At 49.0% G+C, this 16,191-nt stretch overlaps 1 protein-coding gene across 6 annotated transcripts in view; it reads left to right on the top strand.

Moving 5' to 3' along the window:
* The window catches only part of CCDC92 (coiled-coil domain containing 92), a 36,185-nt gene that overhangs the window by 15,858 nt on the left and 4,136 nt on the right, over window positions 1-16,191 (top strand). For 3 of the 6 annotated variants that reach the window (XM_004054119.5, XM_004054123.5, XM_055358375.2), the window contains exons 2-4: window positions 12,347-12,439; window positions 13,218-13,364; window positions 13,926-13,967. In XM_004054119.5, the coding sequence (XP_004054167.2) occupies window positions 12,406-12,439; window positions 13,218-13,364; window positions 13,926-13,967 (223 nt within the window). In that variant the 5' untranslated portion in view covers window positions 12,347-12,405. Of the gene's footprint in view, window positions 1-10,874; window positions 11,007-12,346; window positions 12,440-13,217; window positions 13,365-13,925; window positions 13,968-16,191 lie in introns of all 6 variants that reach the window. The other 3 variants (XM_055358374.2, XM_019038447.4, XM_019038448.4) reach the window with 3 other exon arrangements.

The raw sequence follows: 16,191 nt of genomic DNA, 5'->3' as shown, positions 1-16,191 counted from the left end.
TCACTGGTCTCTGGATGTTAGAATTGCTGGTGCATTTTAAACAACAGACATTCTTAATGGATAGCTGTTTTGTGGGAAGCTTTTCCCTTCCCCTGGAACTTAATGCGTGATTTCCCAGAGAGCTGAAACATACGATTCTGGGAATTCTCTTGTTCCCTGACATAATAAAGAGTGATTGTGAGTGGGAAGAACTTTATGGGGGTCAGTCATAAATGCCGTCAGTAAGCGTGCCTCACCTATTCTACACAGCACAGGAAGTTTGCGGAAAGGACACTTGTAAAGAACTGAATAATCCACCCTGGAGCTCTCAGATCACTAGATGGAAAGTCAGAGGTCAAACACCCTTAAATGGACATGCTGAAGTCATCAAAAAACAACAAAACAAAGAAAAACCTCTAGGAAATGATCTAGGAAAATGGTAAATGCCTTCTTAAAAATATAAGTTTATCTTTTAAAAATATTGGTACTTAAGCTGTGTTATTCCAAATAAATAAATGTTCAATAAAAACAGATACCTGATTATTGATCACCAGAAGGTATGTAAGTACTAAAATTAAATGCCTGGTCATGGTGACTTTATTTACTGAAGTGACTGTTGTTGGACTATTTTAATAATTTCAAAGATCTCTAATGTCCTCCCTGTCTCAACTCATTGGAAGGAATCAGTGTGGGCCCCTTTCATAGACAGGCAAGTTGGAAGAGTTGGCTTGCTTTTGCTTGATGTGTAGCTAAATTCTTACACTGTCCAAGATGACATGGCTGGGACTGGGCAGAGCTCTTTCTACCACATCACAAGGACAACGTCTCTTTCCTCTATAAGTGGCAGTCATCTTCTCTGATGCCTGTTATAGCTAATGAAACCATGGACTCTTTTACTTTTTGTAAGTAATAAAGGAAAAATATGGCTAAATTAAAGTGGATAGAGCCAGGTAAGGGGTCTGGCATTTATAATCCCAGCTACATAGGAGGCTGAAGCAGGAGGATCACTTGAAGCCAGGAGTTTGAGTCAAGCCTGGGCAACATAGAGAAACCCTGTCTCCCCCCCGCCAAAAAAAAAGGTGTATAGAGCTTCAGTTACTAAATACCTTTCTTTCCTTAAAACCTGTACTATAATTAGGCAGACCCACAAATGGATAAAAGAAGGCCTATCAGTTAAGTCAGGTGAATTGGTCCGTCTGTTTGGCAAACCATAGAGATTGAGATTTTTACAGCAAGGGAACACATCTCCTTGGCCTAGGAACTCGGTTTAGATTGTGATCATCAAGCGCTAAGATTAAGTAAGTATTTCCTATTTCATTAGGATGAATGATGATTTGGCATTTGGGATCACTGTATCTTTTAGTTATCAACTAGTAGACAATTAAAATTGGCAGTAATCTCAATCTGAGGTGGAAATGGAAAGACCAGTTGGATATGAACTGCTTACTTCCCCTTCCATTAAAGGAAAGTATCACTAGGTAGAACTGTTGGTGTAGTAACTTAGGAGATACTTGTGTCCTTAAATTGTTGGCTCAGGATCATCTTGGTAAATGACAAGCTTGTTAGAAGTGTACCAGTGACATTTCTACTAAGTTGAAAATGATACTAGCTCCAGCTCTTGAAACAAGGCTATTTGGGTGATCCCCAGAGGGCAGTCATACTGGGGGCTGCTGAGAAAGGGCAGGAGGAGGATGCAGGGAGGGCAGGAAGGGCCTGAGCAGCACCTCCATGGCCCCACCGGTCACCTCCTCCCCCAGAAGCAACTTCTCCCTGACCCTGTGTCTTTGGAATAGAAAGTGCAGAGTTGACACTGTATGGGCATCGCCCCTCCAGCTCTGAGGGTCCGGAGATGGAATGCTGGTGCTCCCTCCTCCTGGGGTGGGGTCTGCCGCCCGCTGGCCTCCTGGCGGTTAGGAACCCAAACTTCCATGAGGCCCAGGACACTCCCAGAAGGCACCACACGACACAGATGGTAGGAGCACATGTATTTGCCTATCTTGGCCTGCACAGGCCAGTTAAAAGACACCCATGGGCAACCGGAAATATAGACTTGCTTTCTTCATGAGGCATTTTCACACAGAAAAGCCAAGCCCTCATCAGCGTACAGACCCGTGACATGGTTTTTAAATAGAAGCCAAATAGAAACTCTTAAAGTATGAGATAATCGGAGTGCAGAGAAACCCGGTTAATAAATCCATCATGTAGGCCTCCAGTGACTGCAGCCTTCCCAGACAGGCTGCGTACCCTCTTTCCATGTGTAATTGTCAGGCTCTCTAATCACATCCATTACGACTTTAATGTTAGGCTGCACGTTCTTTCAGAAGGAAATGGCTGTCAATGTCTAAAGAATTGTCGATGAGCCTTAATAAAATACATATGAAGGATAATGTCAGAGAATGACAGGAATGTATAATGCATGGTGGGAGGCACCTAAGTTCTCATCATTGTCATTTTCTGCATATCTTTGGGACACGAAATTGTTACATTTGTAACAACTACCTTCCCATTAATTATTCTTGGTGATGGTAAACCAATCACAATTTTAGCAATCCAAGATTACCCTGGAACAATGTTATTAAAACATATGATACTACTTTGTTAGTGGATATTTAGTGATTATCTTTTTTAAGAGAAAACTTTATAATATTTTTTCTGACTATATGTTCATCATTAAAGAAGCTTTAGATAGTACTAAAATAGAACTTTTAAAAGGTAAAAATCACCCAGAGTCCACCATCTAGAGACAAATGTATGTTTGTTTGTTTGTTTGTTTGTTTGTGATGGAGTTTCCCTCTTGTTGCCCAGGCTGGAGTGCAGTGGCGAGATCTCGGCTCACTGCAACCTCCGCCTCCTGGGTTCAAGCGATTCTCCTGCCTCAGTCTCCCTAGTAGCTGGGATTACAGGCGAATGCCACGATGCCCGGCTAATTTTTGTTTTTGTTTTTGTTTTTGTTTTTGAGACGGAGTCTTGCTCTGTCGCCCAGGCCGGAGTGCAGTGGCATGATCTCAGCTCACTGCAACCTCTGCCTCTCAGGTTCAAGCAAGTCTCCTGCCTCAGCCTCCCGAGTAGCTAGGACCGCAGGCGTGTGCCACCACGCCCAGCTAATTTTTTGTATTTTTAGTACAGAGAGTTTCACCGTGTTAGCCAGGATGGTTTCCATCTCCTGACCTCGTGATCTACCAGCCTTGGCCTCCCAAAGTGCTGGGATTACAGGCATGAGCCACTGTGCCTGGCTGAGACAAATGATTTTTAACACTTTGGTGTATATCCTTCTACACATATCAAAAATGTGATAATATACATACAATTTTTAACATACTGTTTACAAACTTAACCTACCATAGACATATTACCTTGTCAGTAAATATAGATCTACACTATTTTAAATTAATTGCATACTTTAGATGTGCCATGCTAGCCCCTTATTGACAGACGTTGAGATTATTTTGTGTGGTGATTATCTTGCAAAAAATGACTTTTTTTTTTTTGGTTGCTACTGGAGTTTTCTTTCCTCTTCTAGTTTTTAGAGACGTGCCTATTAAAAGATGTCTGCTGCTTAGCCAGGAATAGGGGAACCCACAAAACATCCCCATCCAAAGTTTCCGCATTTGGATGAGTCCAAATTTAGTTCAGTTACCACTTTATCACAATAAGCCAGACACACTGCAAAATGTTTTATACAAAAAATCTCATTTTACCCTCCCAGTCACTGTATCATGTAGGTTTGATTATTTCTCATGTTGTAGAAGAGAAAGGTGAGGACTCAGAGAGGTTGCAGCTCGAATATGGCAGGGTCAGAATTGGAACCCACGATTCTGACTCTTGTGCTAAGCTCTCAACCTCACCTGTTTTTGCCAGATTAAAAAAGCCTAATTCTTTAAGAATGACTAATCAACAAGATGTTTTATCTTTTTAAAACATAATTGCACCTTTGCCTTCTACTTTTTGCTTCCGCTTTGTAATCGTGTTTACTCTTTTTACCAAAATATTCCTGGAGTCATTGTTGAGTACTTACCTTTCCTTGAAATGTTGTCCGTTTTTATTGCTACTTTAACTTTTAGAGATTTTCAGCTCACTTACTAATTGAATTTCTTAGATACATGTACAAGTAGGAATAATAGGGTCCTACCATGCAAAACAATTTATCCAGTTCATTGTGAATTCAGAGTAACATCAGTATTCATTTTCAGAGATGGTGAGTGTCCTTTCTTAAAAGCAGGTATTTGGGATTGAGAGTTGATGGCCTAATTAGCCATGGACCATTTTTTAGCCTCGTGAAGTACTATAGATGGTTTCAAAGGGAGAAGCAGGCTTTCCTGTCCCTCAGGGCTCCTTGCTCTGCCTGCCTCTCTAGTTGCCTCCCCCAGTGGCTCTTCTCCAGTGAAAATGGAGGATAGAGGTCCCAGAAAATGCTTCTATTTGCTTTTATCCTTCCCTCTTTGGAAGTAATTGGAATTTCTTTGCTAGCTCATTTCCGTACTTAGATAATATTCAGGAAATGCCCTAGTTGGCTAAGTAAATAATCTTGAGGTATATTTATAGAAGTATTGACCAATGTTTACATAAAAATAATATAGCTAACATTCATTGAGCACTACTCTATGCCAGCCCGTCCTGGTTGCTTTTAGCACTTAAAGCCACCCCATGAGTTAGACATCACAATGACTTAGGTGACAAGATAGGGTTCAGATACAGCCCCAAGTACGGTCTAATATCTCAAGAGTTTGTCCACTCCAGTCTCTTTTGTCCCATTGTGTTAAGCAGATCTTCTTTGGGCCTTAGTTTCTTAATCTTGAAACAAAGGGGTGTTGGATGCCTGATGTTGAAGATTTCTTCTACCCTCAATGTTTTCTGACTCCATGAATCTACTTAGAAAACCACCTCCCTGCTAGGAATCATTTTATCCTCCTGTTACATTTAATCACTGCAATTGCTGCCTTTGTTCTCTGGCCAGCCTTCATTTTCTTGATGGCAACGCTTAAGCTATAGGACACCAGAGCGGTACAGAAAGTGCCCACAGAAAAGCCCCCAGAGGTCCTTGTGCACAAACGTGGAGACACTGTGCCCTGTTAAGGGCCAGGCAGTGCTGCCAGGTCAGGGCCTTTCAAAAGTGCACAGAGAGGGCAGCAGGGCTCCCGTTGTTCATGGTAGGAGAGAACCAAATGTGAATGGGTCATAACTTATTCATGACTAGAATCTAAAACAGCTTGTTATAACTCATTCACAGCTACCACCTGAGTGCTAGTGTGCTATTTTTTTAGATTCTAAAATTATTACCCTATTTCCACAGGCTTTGTGTTCAACTAAAAGATACGCTTGTTCTTGATTGCTCAGAAACAATCTCCCATTTTTAAATGGTGAGACCCTTTCCTACCGAAGATATTCCATTTCTTTTTGTCCAAGAAATTGGTCTCAGGAATACGTTGGAATATTGCTTCTGGAATGTTGAGAAATGATGGGGTGAGGTCATGTTCAGATTCATGCTGCTGTGGTGCTTTTTGACGAACGCAGTGTAGTTCTGGTTTAGATCTCCACTCGGTGCCATTATGAAGTGGTAGGAAATGATCTGCAGCACGTATGTAATGCGTGAGTTCAGATGTGCAGGAAGAATGGAAGTTAATGAGGCGGGGGCAGGGGATGGTTTGCCATGGGAGTTCTAGACAGAGGGAACAAGGTGTGCAAAGGCCCTGTGTTGGAGGGGTCTGGGCCACGCCAGGGGCTAGAGGACCCGAGTGTTGACAAGCACACCAGCCCCGAGGGGACCCAGGGGGATGCCGCTGGGGAGGGCAGGCTGACCAAGCAGGGCCTCTGGAGCGGTGGGGCTTGGTCCCAAGAAAGTCAGAGAGATGCAACGTGATCAGAAATGTGCTGGACCATGAAAACTTGTGCCAAGAAGGATGTGCACACAGGAGAGACACTAAAGGAAAAGGCATATTTTTAAAAGGGGGAAGATAAGTCTGGCCTTGGTTCCTCCCACGGGTAACATCAGAGCTGTTTTTGGCAGCCAAGTGCTTCTTTTTCCCAGGAATAGCCTATTGCTAACTCGGCCCCCAGAGGACTCCTATCAGCCTGGCCTTGCAGGGGAAGAGAGTGAGTCTGCCCCTGGCCCTGGGACCAAGCACCTGCTGGGATCCCAGGGACCAGGACACACATGCTACAGAGTGGAATACCTTGTGCTCTCTTCCTAAGCTAGTCTTACTGCTTTGTTAAGGCCCCAGAAAGCCCCACCCTAACCCAGCTTCCTAGGAACCTTTGCTGGTATTACGAGCAAGAGTCATTAGTGAGTCTTTTTGCCATATTGGGTGGTCAGCAGTGCCTTTACAGCTGTGTGATTTTCTAACGTGGACCCTCGAGAGCCAGTGGATCCAGCCTCCGTGCGAGCAGTGCTGTTCTGACGGCCTGGCCCTGTGCTCTGGACTCTGGAGGAACGCTGCCTTCCCTTCCGGGCCAAAAGGCTACTTCCGTGGGCTGTGTTTGCGTTTCCTCTGCAGTTTCAAAGTATTAGAGACTTGATGTGCACAACTTGGAAAACATCTGAATTTCTGCATGAAATTAAATTTGCCCCAGACGTCAGGATTGTCACCACATCACCTGCGGGCTAGGAGAAGCGGCAAGGCTTCGATGCATTTATTGGTTTATGTTCTCTCTTTTCATGGGATAGTGTCCTCTTTTCCCCAGAGGCGGGTTGCAAGAGCAAATGATGTAAGTAACGTGAAAGAACACTGTGCTCGGGCAAGTCAGGTGGTCCATGGATAGAATTATGTCGTCATGTTACATTAGTGCCCTGAGAGGAAGGGATAGCACTTTGGAATGAAGATGGAATTCGGCTTGAGCTGTTGATAGGGCCCCTTGTCTTCACGCTGCTGGAGAGCATATTCGGCGAGGCCGGGCCTTCCTCAGACACGTTGACACTAGGAAATGACAGCAGTGCGCTTCCCCATCCAGGAAGCTGTCTTGCCACGTCTTCAGAGCCTATCTCTATAGGATTTGGAATGAAAAGCCTTTTTTGAGTATTAACTTTCTGAACAAGTAGAGTGAACAGTAAATTAATTTACCTAGTGGATTTGCCATAGGAAAAAATGTACGTGTGGCTTAACCTTTGAGCCCTGATCAAGGTAACCTATTCAGCAGGACTTTGACCCTCGAGGTACCCATTTGCATTGCTTCTGCTGGCGTTCTGTGGGGAGAAAAACTAGCAGAGCTGTGCAAAGTCACCTGGGTGGGGCTGGCCCTCTGGCAGCCGTGACCAGGCCCTGAAGTGATAGTCAGTTGGAGCCCCATTTTCTGCAGCTGTGGGCAGCATCTCCAAGGAGGGAAGAAGACCAATGTCCTGGCCTTGCCGCCTTTGGTTGAGCAAATAACTGTAAGATTGTGGATGGCTCCCAGCAACGCTTAGGAACAAAATTGGATTTGCCTCAGGACGGACTGCTGCAGTACAAAGAGCACACAATTTGTAGTATATGCGCTTTTGACACAGAAAGTGCAAGCGTTTTGCCAAACGGGCTGGATGAGCTGCCCTCCATTCCTGGCTGACACACAGCTAAGATGGGGTGAGTGCCCTTACTCAGCAGGCGGCGTTATTCATCTGCAGCAGACGCCCTGCCTTTCTCCTTTCATCTGCCACGCTGACCCTTTTAGGGATCTGTCATGAATGCTCCTTCATGTTTCTAAAGCGTCTCTGATACTGAATTAGGCGTCTTGGGACCAACTCCATTTCTCCCTCTGAATTATGTGCATCTCCCGGCTGGGTCTCCTCAGCCTAAACAGGATGCCTCGGTGGCTTCAGTCATGTCACAGTACTGGGAGCATGACATCATCACAATGATTACCTCTCTTCAGTAGTGAAGGATCGCAATGGAAAACACCACTGTCTTTTCAGCCGTGAAAACTCTTTTGCCCTCAGAAAGCCAGTTATATTGTTACTCTTTTGAGCTGATGAGAAAATAATTGAGTAATCTGGATGCCATTTGGAGATGTGTTTTGTTTCCCTGGCCCCAAGTGGACCTGCCTTATTCAGGAATATCCTAACAGCTGTAGAATGCCCTGCACAGATGGCGTCTCCATGTCAGGGCCTTTTCAGTCAGCACAGAGTGTGGAAGAAGGGGAGAGCGACAGTCAGTGAAATGCCCCAGGCCAGGAGACCCTTGTCCTCCACTGTGAGGGCTCCGAGTGGCTCACCAGCGCTCACTGTCGAGCTCTGCGCGTTACGTGATCACACTCTCCCCGCTCACCTGCCGTTTCTTCTCCAGGCTGTCTGCCCATTATAATGGGACGCTTTAAGGACGCTTTTGTATTTCTGCAGTTAACAGAGTGGATTAATGAAACACAGCGTTGTTATAATTCAAAGTTGCTGATTGACCAAGGCAGTTAGAGTATGAATACTTACTAAATCATATTTAAATTTGTTACAAATGAAATGTAATACCACAGTATGATAGAGATGGCTGCTGCTAACATTTGTACTCCATTCCCCTCTGCCCCCGTGGGAGAGCATAGAAGAAAATACTGACATCTGCATATAGGCACATCCCATTTTGTGCCATCATGGCGGGTGAGGTGGTCATGTCATTTCGGGATGTTTTAGTATATCCCGTTTTCTTTGAGCAAGGTGTGCCTGTAAAGGAAGTGTGTCCGGAATTGGTGGGTTCTTGGTCTCACTGACTTCAAGAATGAAGCCGCGGACCCTCGCTGTGAGTGTTACAGCTCTTAAGGTGGCGCATCTGGAGTTTGTTCCTTCTGATGTTCGGATGTGTTCGGAGTTTCTTCCTTCTGGTGGGTTCGTGGTCTCACTGGCTCAGGAGTGAAGCTGCAGACCTTCGCGGTGAGTGTTACAGCTCATAAAAGCAGCGTGGACACAAAGAGTGAGCAGTAGCAAGATTTATTGCAAAGAGTGAAAGAACAAAGCTTCCACAGTGTGGAAGGGGACCTGAGCAGGTTGCCACTGCTGGCTCGGGCAGCCTGCTTTTAGTCTCTTATCTGGCCCCACCCACATCCTGCTGATTGGTAGAGCCGAGTGGCCTGTTTTGACAGGGCACTGATTGGTGCATTTACAATCCCTGAGCTAGACACAAAGGTTCTCCACCTCCCCATCAGATTAGTTAGATACAGAGTATCCACACAAAGGTTCTCCAAGGCCCCACCAGAGCACAGATACAGAGTGTCGATTGGTGCATTCACAAACCCTGAGCTAGACACAGGGTGCTGATTGGTGTGTTTACAAACCTTGAGCTAGATACAGAGTGCCGATTGGTGTATTTACAATCCCTGAGCTAGACATAAAGGTTCTCCACGTCCCCACCAGACTCAGGAGCCCGGCTGGCTTCACCCAGTGGATCCCGCACTGGGGCTGCAGGTGGAGCTGCCTGCCAGTCCTGCGCCGTACGTTCGCACTCCTCAGCCCTTGGGTGGTCGATGGGATTGGGCACCATGGAGCAGGGAGCGGCACTGGTCGGGGAGGCTCGGGCGGCACAGGAGCCCATGGAGGGGGTGGGAGGCTCAGGCATGGCGGGCTGCAGGTCCCAAGCCCTGCCCTGCGGGAAGGCAGCTAAGGCCTGGTGAGAAATTGAGCGCAGCGCTGGTGGGCCGGCACTGCTAGGGGACCCAGTACACCCTCCGCAGCTGCTGGCCTGGGTGCTAAGCCCCTCATTGCCCGGGGCCGGCAGGGCTGGCAGGGCCGGCCGGCTGGCTGCTCCGAGTGCGGGGCCCGCCAAGCCTACGCCCACCCAGAACTCCAGCTGGCCTGCAAGCGTCGCCGCCGCACGCAGCCCCGGTTCCGCTTGCGCCTCTCCCTCCACACCTCCCTGCAAGCTGAGGGAGTGGGCTCCGGCCTTGGCCAGCCCAGAAGGGGGCTCCCAGAGTGCAGCGGTGGGCTGAAGGGCTCCTCAAGTGCCGCCAAAGTGGGAGCCCAGGCAGAGGAGGTGCTGAGAGCAAGCGAGGGCTGTGAGGACTGCCAGCAGGCTGTCACTTCTCAGAAGCACCTAAATAGGAAGCCCATGGAAACAAAAGCTTTTCAACCCTGAAGCCCTTACATTCCTCTGGCACCACAGCTGCACTCAACAGACTGGCACCAGGCCCATTCGTGGGCCTCCAGGGTGCCAGGCACTGTGCTAGGGCTTAGGGTGCAGCAGTGAACAACCTGGAGTCTGTGCGAGGAGGCGGGAAACAGACCCACACTTACAGACCCTCACAGAGACACAAAGACTAGAACTAGGGACAGGGTGGTAATGCACCCAAGTCTCGGGGCCAGGGCTTCCGGGAGGAAGTAAACTTGTACTGAGACCTAAAGGATAAGTAGACAGTGGAGACCAAGGAGAGGTGGGTGGGAGAGAGGCCTAAGAAGAGTGTTCTGGGCAGAGGAGGAGCCATGAGAGGGCACCAGGGTGGGAGAAGCACAGCCCAGCAGGGCACCCGGAGGAAAGCTCGTGCCACCTGGAGCCCTGGGGGTAGGAGAAGGGCCAGTGAGGGTGGTGGGGCCAGTTGCAGGGCCGGGCAGACAAGTCTGATTCTCAGAGCAGTGGGAACCATTGGAGGTTTTTAAGTAGTCTCAATTTAAAAACAAATTCACTCTGCTGCCACGTGGAGAGCAGAATGGAGCAGGTAGGAGAGGACAGAGGGAGGCTTTCTGGCAGAGATTCGGGTGAGGGTGAGGACGGCCTCAGCAGCGGAGATGGGGAGAGTTGAACAGATCTGAGAGCTGCTTTCAAAGCAGGATGCCAGCAAGATCATCATGGACTGGAAATGGATAGCGGGGGATGCCAGCGTCAAGGCCACCCCCAGGTTGTGCAGCTGGGGACAGTGCTTGTGAGGGGTAGGACACTAGGCCTAGGGCAGCTCTCCTGTCATCCAAGACCCACTAAATTCTGGATCACATTTAAATGGTTCTTTCTCTTTGACAGCAAGCCACTAACATGGGCTCTGCTGCTTCCATCAGCCAACAGAATCCTGGATTTGAGTCTGTCCTTTGAAAGCACCTCTGCTAGAGTTCCGACTTCCAAACCCCTTTCAGCTCTTCGGGATTCAGCCTCCAGGTGAGGTGCTGGAATTGATGCCAGAGTGAACGACTCCGGATTGCTGAGTGGAAGGAAAACGTAGGCACCGCTACTGACAGCTCTCAGGCGCTCCTGGGATTTTCCTTCCTTTGACGCTGAGGCTGTTCCGCTTTCAAGCGTTCTGCTTTGTGAGGGAAGGGCAAGGTCAGAAGGTGCTCACCCGTTCCACAGCAAGCACGCGGCACACGCGTGCCACACGCTGAACCTGCCTTGGTCGTAGCTGGCTCCTTTGTTAAGGTCAGCGCCCCCCAAGACCACGTGCTGTGCAGACAGTGTTGGGATCTCGGGAACTGTGGGGTTCCACTTAGAAACTAGTGTCTGGCCCAGCAGCCTACACAGGAGAGTTTGCGGTTACAGCACAGAGACGGTTTCGGGGACAGAAACATCCTTTCTCACTCCTGCCGGAAGGCTGCTCACAGCTCCACTGAGGAAAGCCCTGCTTGATGGAAACTCAACTCTGCCATCATCTGCAGCCCAGTGCGACGGCAGTCAAAGGCCAGGGAGAGCTATGCTTTTTTGTTTTATAGAAACGTGCCTAGAAATGGTCGCCCTAAGTTATTTAACCCACTCCCTATTGTCGGGTTTCGAGTTTGTTTCTAGTCTTTTCCAACTGCAAACTGCACTGTAGTGACCATTCTCACAGCTACCTCTTTTCACACAAAAGTAATAATTTCCCTTTGATAGATTTCTAAAAATAAATTGCTAGTTCAGAGAGATGACCAATTCCAAGGCTTCTGATCAGCTCTGCCCAATCACTGCCCGTGGTGAGGTGCCCCCCAAGACTACTTGCCGTGTCCTGGGGCCACTGCCCTCTCCTGCCAGTTTTTGTCCCCAACTGAAAGGGCCTCTTGTTTCTCTTTTTCTTGGTCCTTTTTAGGATGTATCATTGTTCACTCCCCTTCGTGAGCTCCGTCGTGTTTTATTTCCTTCTCTGCGTTCTCAGGTTGCCCTTGGAGTGGAGTCTGTGGCTTTCCACCTGAGCAGCGCCCAGGAAGTGTTTTCGTGTGATGAGAGTGTATGTCTGAAGTTCGTTATGAACTCGTCCTAGCTCCAGAGCCAGTGTGCATGCATGTCACTGGTTGTACAGATAATTGATGAGCAATTGGTGTCGTCTGAAGCAGTGACAGCCTGGGTGTGTCAGTGTCTCCAAAACGGTTCCACTGTGCCATCCTACAAATGGGCTGCGTCCTGGGAGCCATTGAGAAGTTGTACCTCCTTTACGGAGGGTTCTCTGGAATAGCAAATTAGGGAAAATGCATTCTGAGGTTCTGTATTTACAATAATAATTTATAAGCAAATAACTCACATTTCATCCTCAGTATTTTTCAGTGCTGTACAAGCGTCTTGAATTACTCTGGTAGCTTTTCCAGAAAGACCCATGACTTCACCACATTTCTCGAGTTACGATGAAGGTAGAGTCTGGGGCCCTGAGTGAGCATCAGATGCTGGAAGCTGGGGCTGGGAGGGGCCAAGCATTGGGTACAGACTCCAGACACCTGCACCACCCCCTGGCCCCATGAGATACGTTCTCAGACCTTCCCAAGAAGGATCTGTGGCTCCTCTCAGTGCTGTGAAGTGCAGGGGGCTTCCCTCTGGAATTCAGCCCATCTCTCCCTCCTACTTTGGCTGGCTCCAGATGCCATTTAGAGGAAATGTTTGGCCCATTTCCCAGGTGCCAGCTTTTCCCATGAGGAAGCTGTCAGTGCTTCCTGGTCAGGGAAATCTTTTGGGCGTGATTTGGTCAGTCACAGTCTGTTGGGGTGAGGTGGTGCATGGAGAGGACAGGATTTGGAACCAGGGGTCCCTGGATTAGAATCCCTGCTCCATACCTCACTGGCTGTGTGACCCCAGGCTCGCGAATCTGCCTCTCTTGATCTGTTTCCTCATGAGTAAAGGGAAGTGACTTTGTACTCTGGAGTGGGCCTCACTCATTCATGTGCCAGGCATCGTGCTAGGTGCTAGGGCACACCCCAAGGCGTTCGGGAAGCAGAGGCTGCCGTGTCTGGCCTGGGGCCTCCCTGCAGTGATGGGAATGTAGCCCTGGTGCCCCCACACCCTGCCCTTCAGGCGCCGTGGTTTCCTTCTGCTCTCTCCTGGGAGGTGCACACCCCTCTGCACCCAGAGCCAAGGAGGGCAGGCAGCCCTGGGACCCTCTTCAGGGACCGCAGCCAGGGTCTGTGTTACCCACAGGTCCTCTGGATGTCAGCATGGCAGCCACAAACCTGGAGAACCAGCTGCACAGCGCACAGAAGAACCTCCTGTTCCTTCAGCGGGAGCATGCCAGCACGCTCAAGGGGCTGCACTCCGAGATCAGGCGGCTGCAGCAGCACTGCACAGGTACATCGGGGAGCAGGCCCAGGCAGGCGGGGGGCAGCTATGGGGCACGGCAGAGCTCAGCGTCAGAATGTGCTAGGCCTGCCCTGCCCCCAGCTCCCATCATCGTTGCAGGAGTCCATCTGAATGCCTTATATCATCCTCATTGCATAATCAAGATGCACTAAGCATAAAGCTGCAAAGCCTTTTCTTGGCATACTGAGGACTTAAGAGATTAAAATACAATGGTTAGAATCTCCAATGTGTTTTGGAACTGATAACCAAGATATAGCCTGTGTGATACATAGAGCCAGCTGCTGGATTGTTTGTTTTGGATGGTTGGGATATGCTGTGGGGGAATGGGGAAGGGAGTTTGGGGGAACAGAGGGTGCCCTCTGACCCCAGGGAGCACAGTGGCCGCAGATATTTTCTGCTGCTCTCATGCTTACCTCTCCTGCTGCCAAACCCTGCTGTGTCTGGGTAGGACTTGCTGGCTAATCGTGGGAATCGGTTTTGCATTTTCAAAGCTGATGAAGATTTTGAAATGTACAGTAAAAGAATTAATGTGTAACATTTCCCTTTTAGATTTAACATATGAGCTGACAGTCAAAAGTTCGGAACAGACAGGTAAGAACTCCTCCCCAGAAGTAAATGACAGTAGGTTTCCCTTTGTGGTACGTGCTGGAGCCGTTTTCACTAGTCACACACTTAGAAGAAAATGCTCTTGCTGGGAAGAGTTATGCGTGTGGCCTGAGCTCTCTAAGGGAAGATGAGAAGGATGTTTGGATCCCTCCGTGTTGCAAGTGGTTATTAGTGGGCAGGGGGATGAGTGATTTTGTTTTCTTTTGAATGACACATATATTTGGAATGCCTATTATATGTTTTTCTGATTTTCCTACAATGAACATGTGTTCCTTGTGTAATCAGGACATAAAAATAGACGTGAGTTAAACCCAAAAGGAGGAGTAAGAGCAGCAGCAGCATTGGGCAGAACCGCCCCCGCTCCTCCGTGTCGCTGCCACCTAGCAAGGGCCTGGCACAGAGCAGCAGCTCGCCAAATGCTGGCGGGCGAGTGGTCACATTACTAGACAGCTCCTTGAGGATCTGGGGCTTTCTCTGGACTACAGCCCCAGAACCTTCCCCAAACCAGAATCCTCCAGGACCTCAGGAAACCCCAAAGGGCAGCCGCCTGCCGGCCGCCAGAGAAGAGACAGAAACCCAGGCCTTCCCAGGGCCCTCCGTGCCTGCTGCAAAGAGCCTGCTCCCTAAAACAGGGTGGGGGTTTGGAAAGTGCTGAATCCATGTTTGTGCAGAGACACCTGTTGGAAACGGGTTTATCACGTCGGGAAGGCAATGGATGGCTCAGCAAGGCTAGTTTACTTTCTGCAGAAAGGGTGCAACTCGCCAGCAGTCTCACCACGAGAGCACACTCAAACAAAGGAGATGAGGACATTTATAATCTTCATAACCTGATGCAATTGCCCTATGACTGTGTCCAGTTTCCATTGACTGGAATGGGACCTCACATTCTAAGCTTGACCCGATTGGCTAACAGCTTGAAACTTTCCTAAATAGGCAAAAGGGAAAGAGGACAAAGAAAAGAGGAAGCTAGTCATGAGAGGGTCAGGAGAGTTTCCAAATAAGGAATAGCGTGCACCATGGTCCAGGGCTCACTCAGCCCTGCGCAGGCATGCCGGGGCAGTCGGAGCAGCTACACTGGAACATATATAGAGATATACATAGAGCAAGGAAATGACAAGCTCTTTATGGTTTCAAGAAACGTTGAAGAACTTCTCCATTCCCCACAATGCCTTTTTCTAAACAGGCCTCACAATGGCAGTTACTATTCATGAGAGTGTCCAGTTCCTTGTAAAAGACACAGACCATTTCCACCAAGTCTTAGCAGATTACCGAGCACTGATTTTTTTCCATTTGCATTGCTCATATTACAGCCTCCTGAGTGTGCCACCCAGGAGCCCAGACATCTTTTTGTCTGTGTGTGGTAGGGAAGGTGCCGTGGGCTTCTTGGGGTGGTGGAATGGGAGCCTGTCCTCAGAAGTCTCCCTGTGGAGGGACACCAGGGACCTCCCCCGAAGCCCTGGGACTGGGAGCTGGGCCTGTGGGAATGCAGAGGAATAGGATTTCAACCTGACACTGGGGACCTCCAGCGTCCACACCTGCCAGCACTGAAGCCTTGGGAAAGGAGCTACCCATGTCATGGAAGCCAGGGCGTCCTCGCTCCCTGTCCTCTCCTGGCCCAGGCTAATCTGAAGCAGCGTAGTTTTGCCCTGTGGCCTCTCCAGTCAGGGTTCTCAATCCGAGGTCCCAAGGCCACCTGCCCGCCCACCCACCCACCTGATGTAGTGCTCCCAGCAGCAGCAGGGTCTCACAGCAAGGGCTGTGTCTTAGGGGAGGCAGTTTCAAAAGCCTCTCAGGTGGTTCCAGTCGGGGCGTCTCCCCTCCCAGTGGTGAAAATCATTGTTTTACATTAGTGCACCCAAAACTGCCCAATTCCAAGCAGTTTCGGGACCCAGGGTACAGCATAGACTCTTGGCTTCCCTCCCCTGGGGGCTGTGACCCCAGAAGTCTGGGCGGGCCCAGGGAGTGCACAGGTTTAGAAGCACTGCAGTGCCCTGACACTCGGGCAGGCTCCGCAGTGCGGCGTTTGGAGACCAGCAGCAGTTGCTGCTGTCAGCTCAGTGTGCACCAAGCTTTCATGGGAAGACTGAAATTTCCAGAAAGGGGGTACGTACAGAGGAGGAGGTGGAGTGGAGCTTTCTATAAAGAGCAAGAAATTGGCAAAACAGGAGGTGCTGATTCCCGGGAAGGACAGTCACCGAAGCAGCTCTCC

This window comes from Gorilla gorilla, chromosome 10 (assembly GCF_029281585.2).
Source record: "Gorilla gorilla gorilla isolate KB3781 chromosome 10, NHGRI_mGorGor1-v2.1_pri, whole genome shotgun sequence".
Lineage (NCBI taxonomy): Eukaryota > Metazoa > Chordata > Mammalia > Primates > Hominidae > Gorilla > Gorilla gorilla.
The sequence above is the reverse complement of the archived record's forward strand: the minus strand, read 5'-3'. Positions and strand labels throughout refer to the sequence as shown.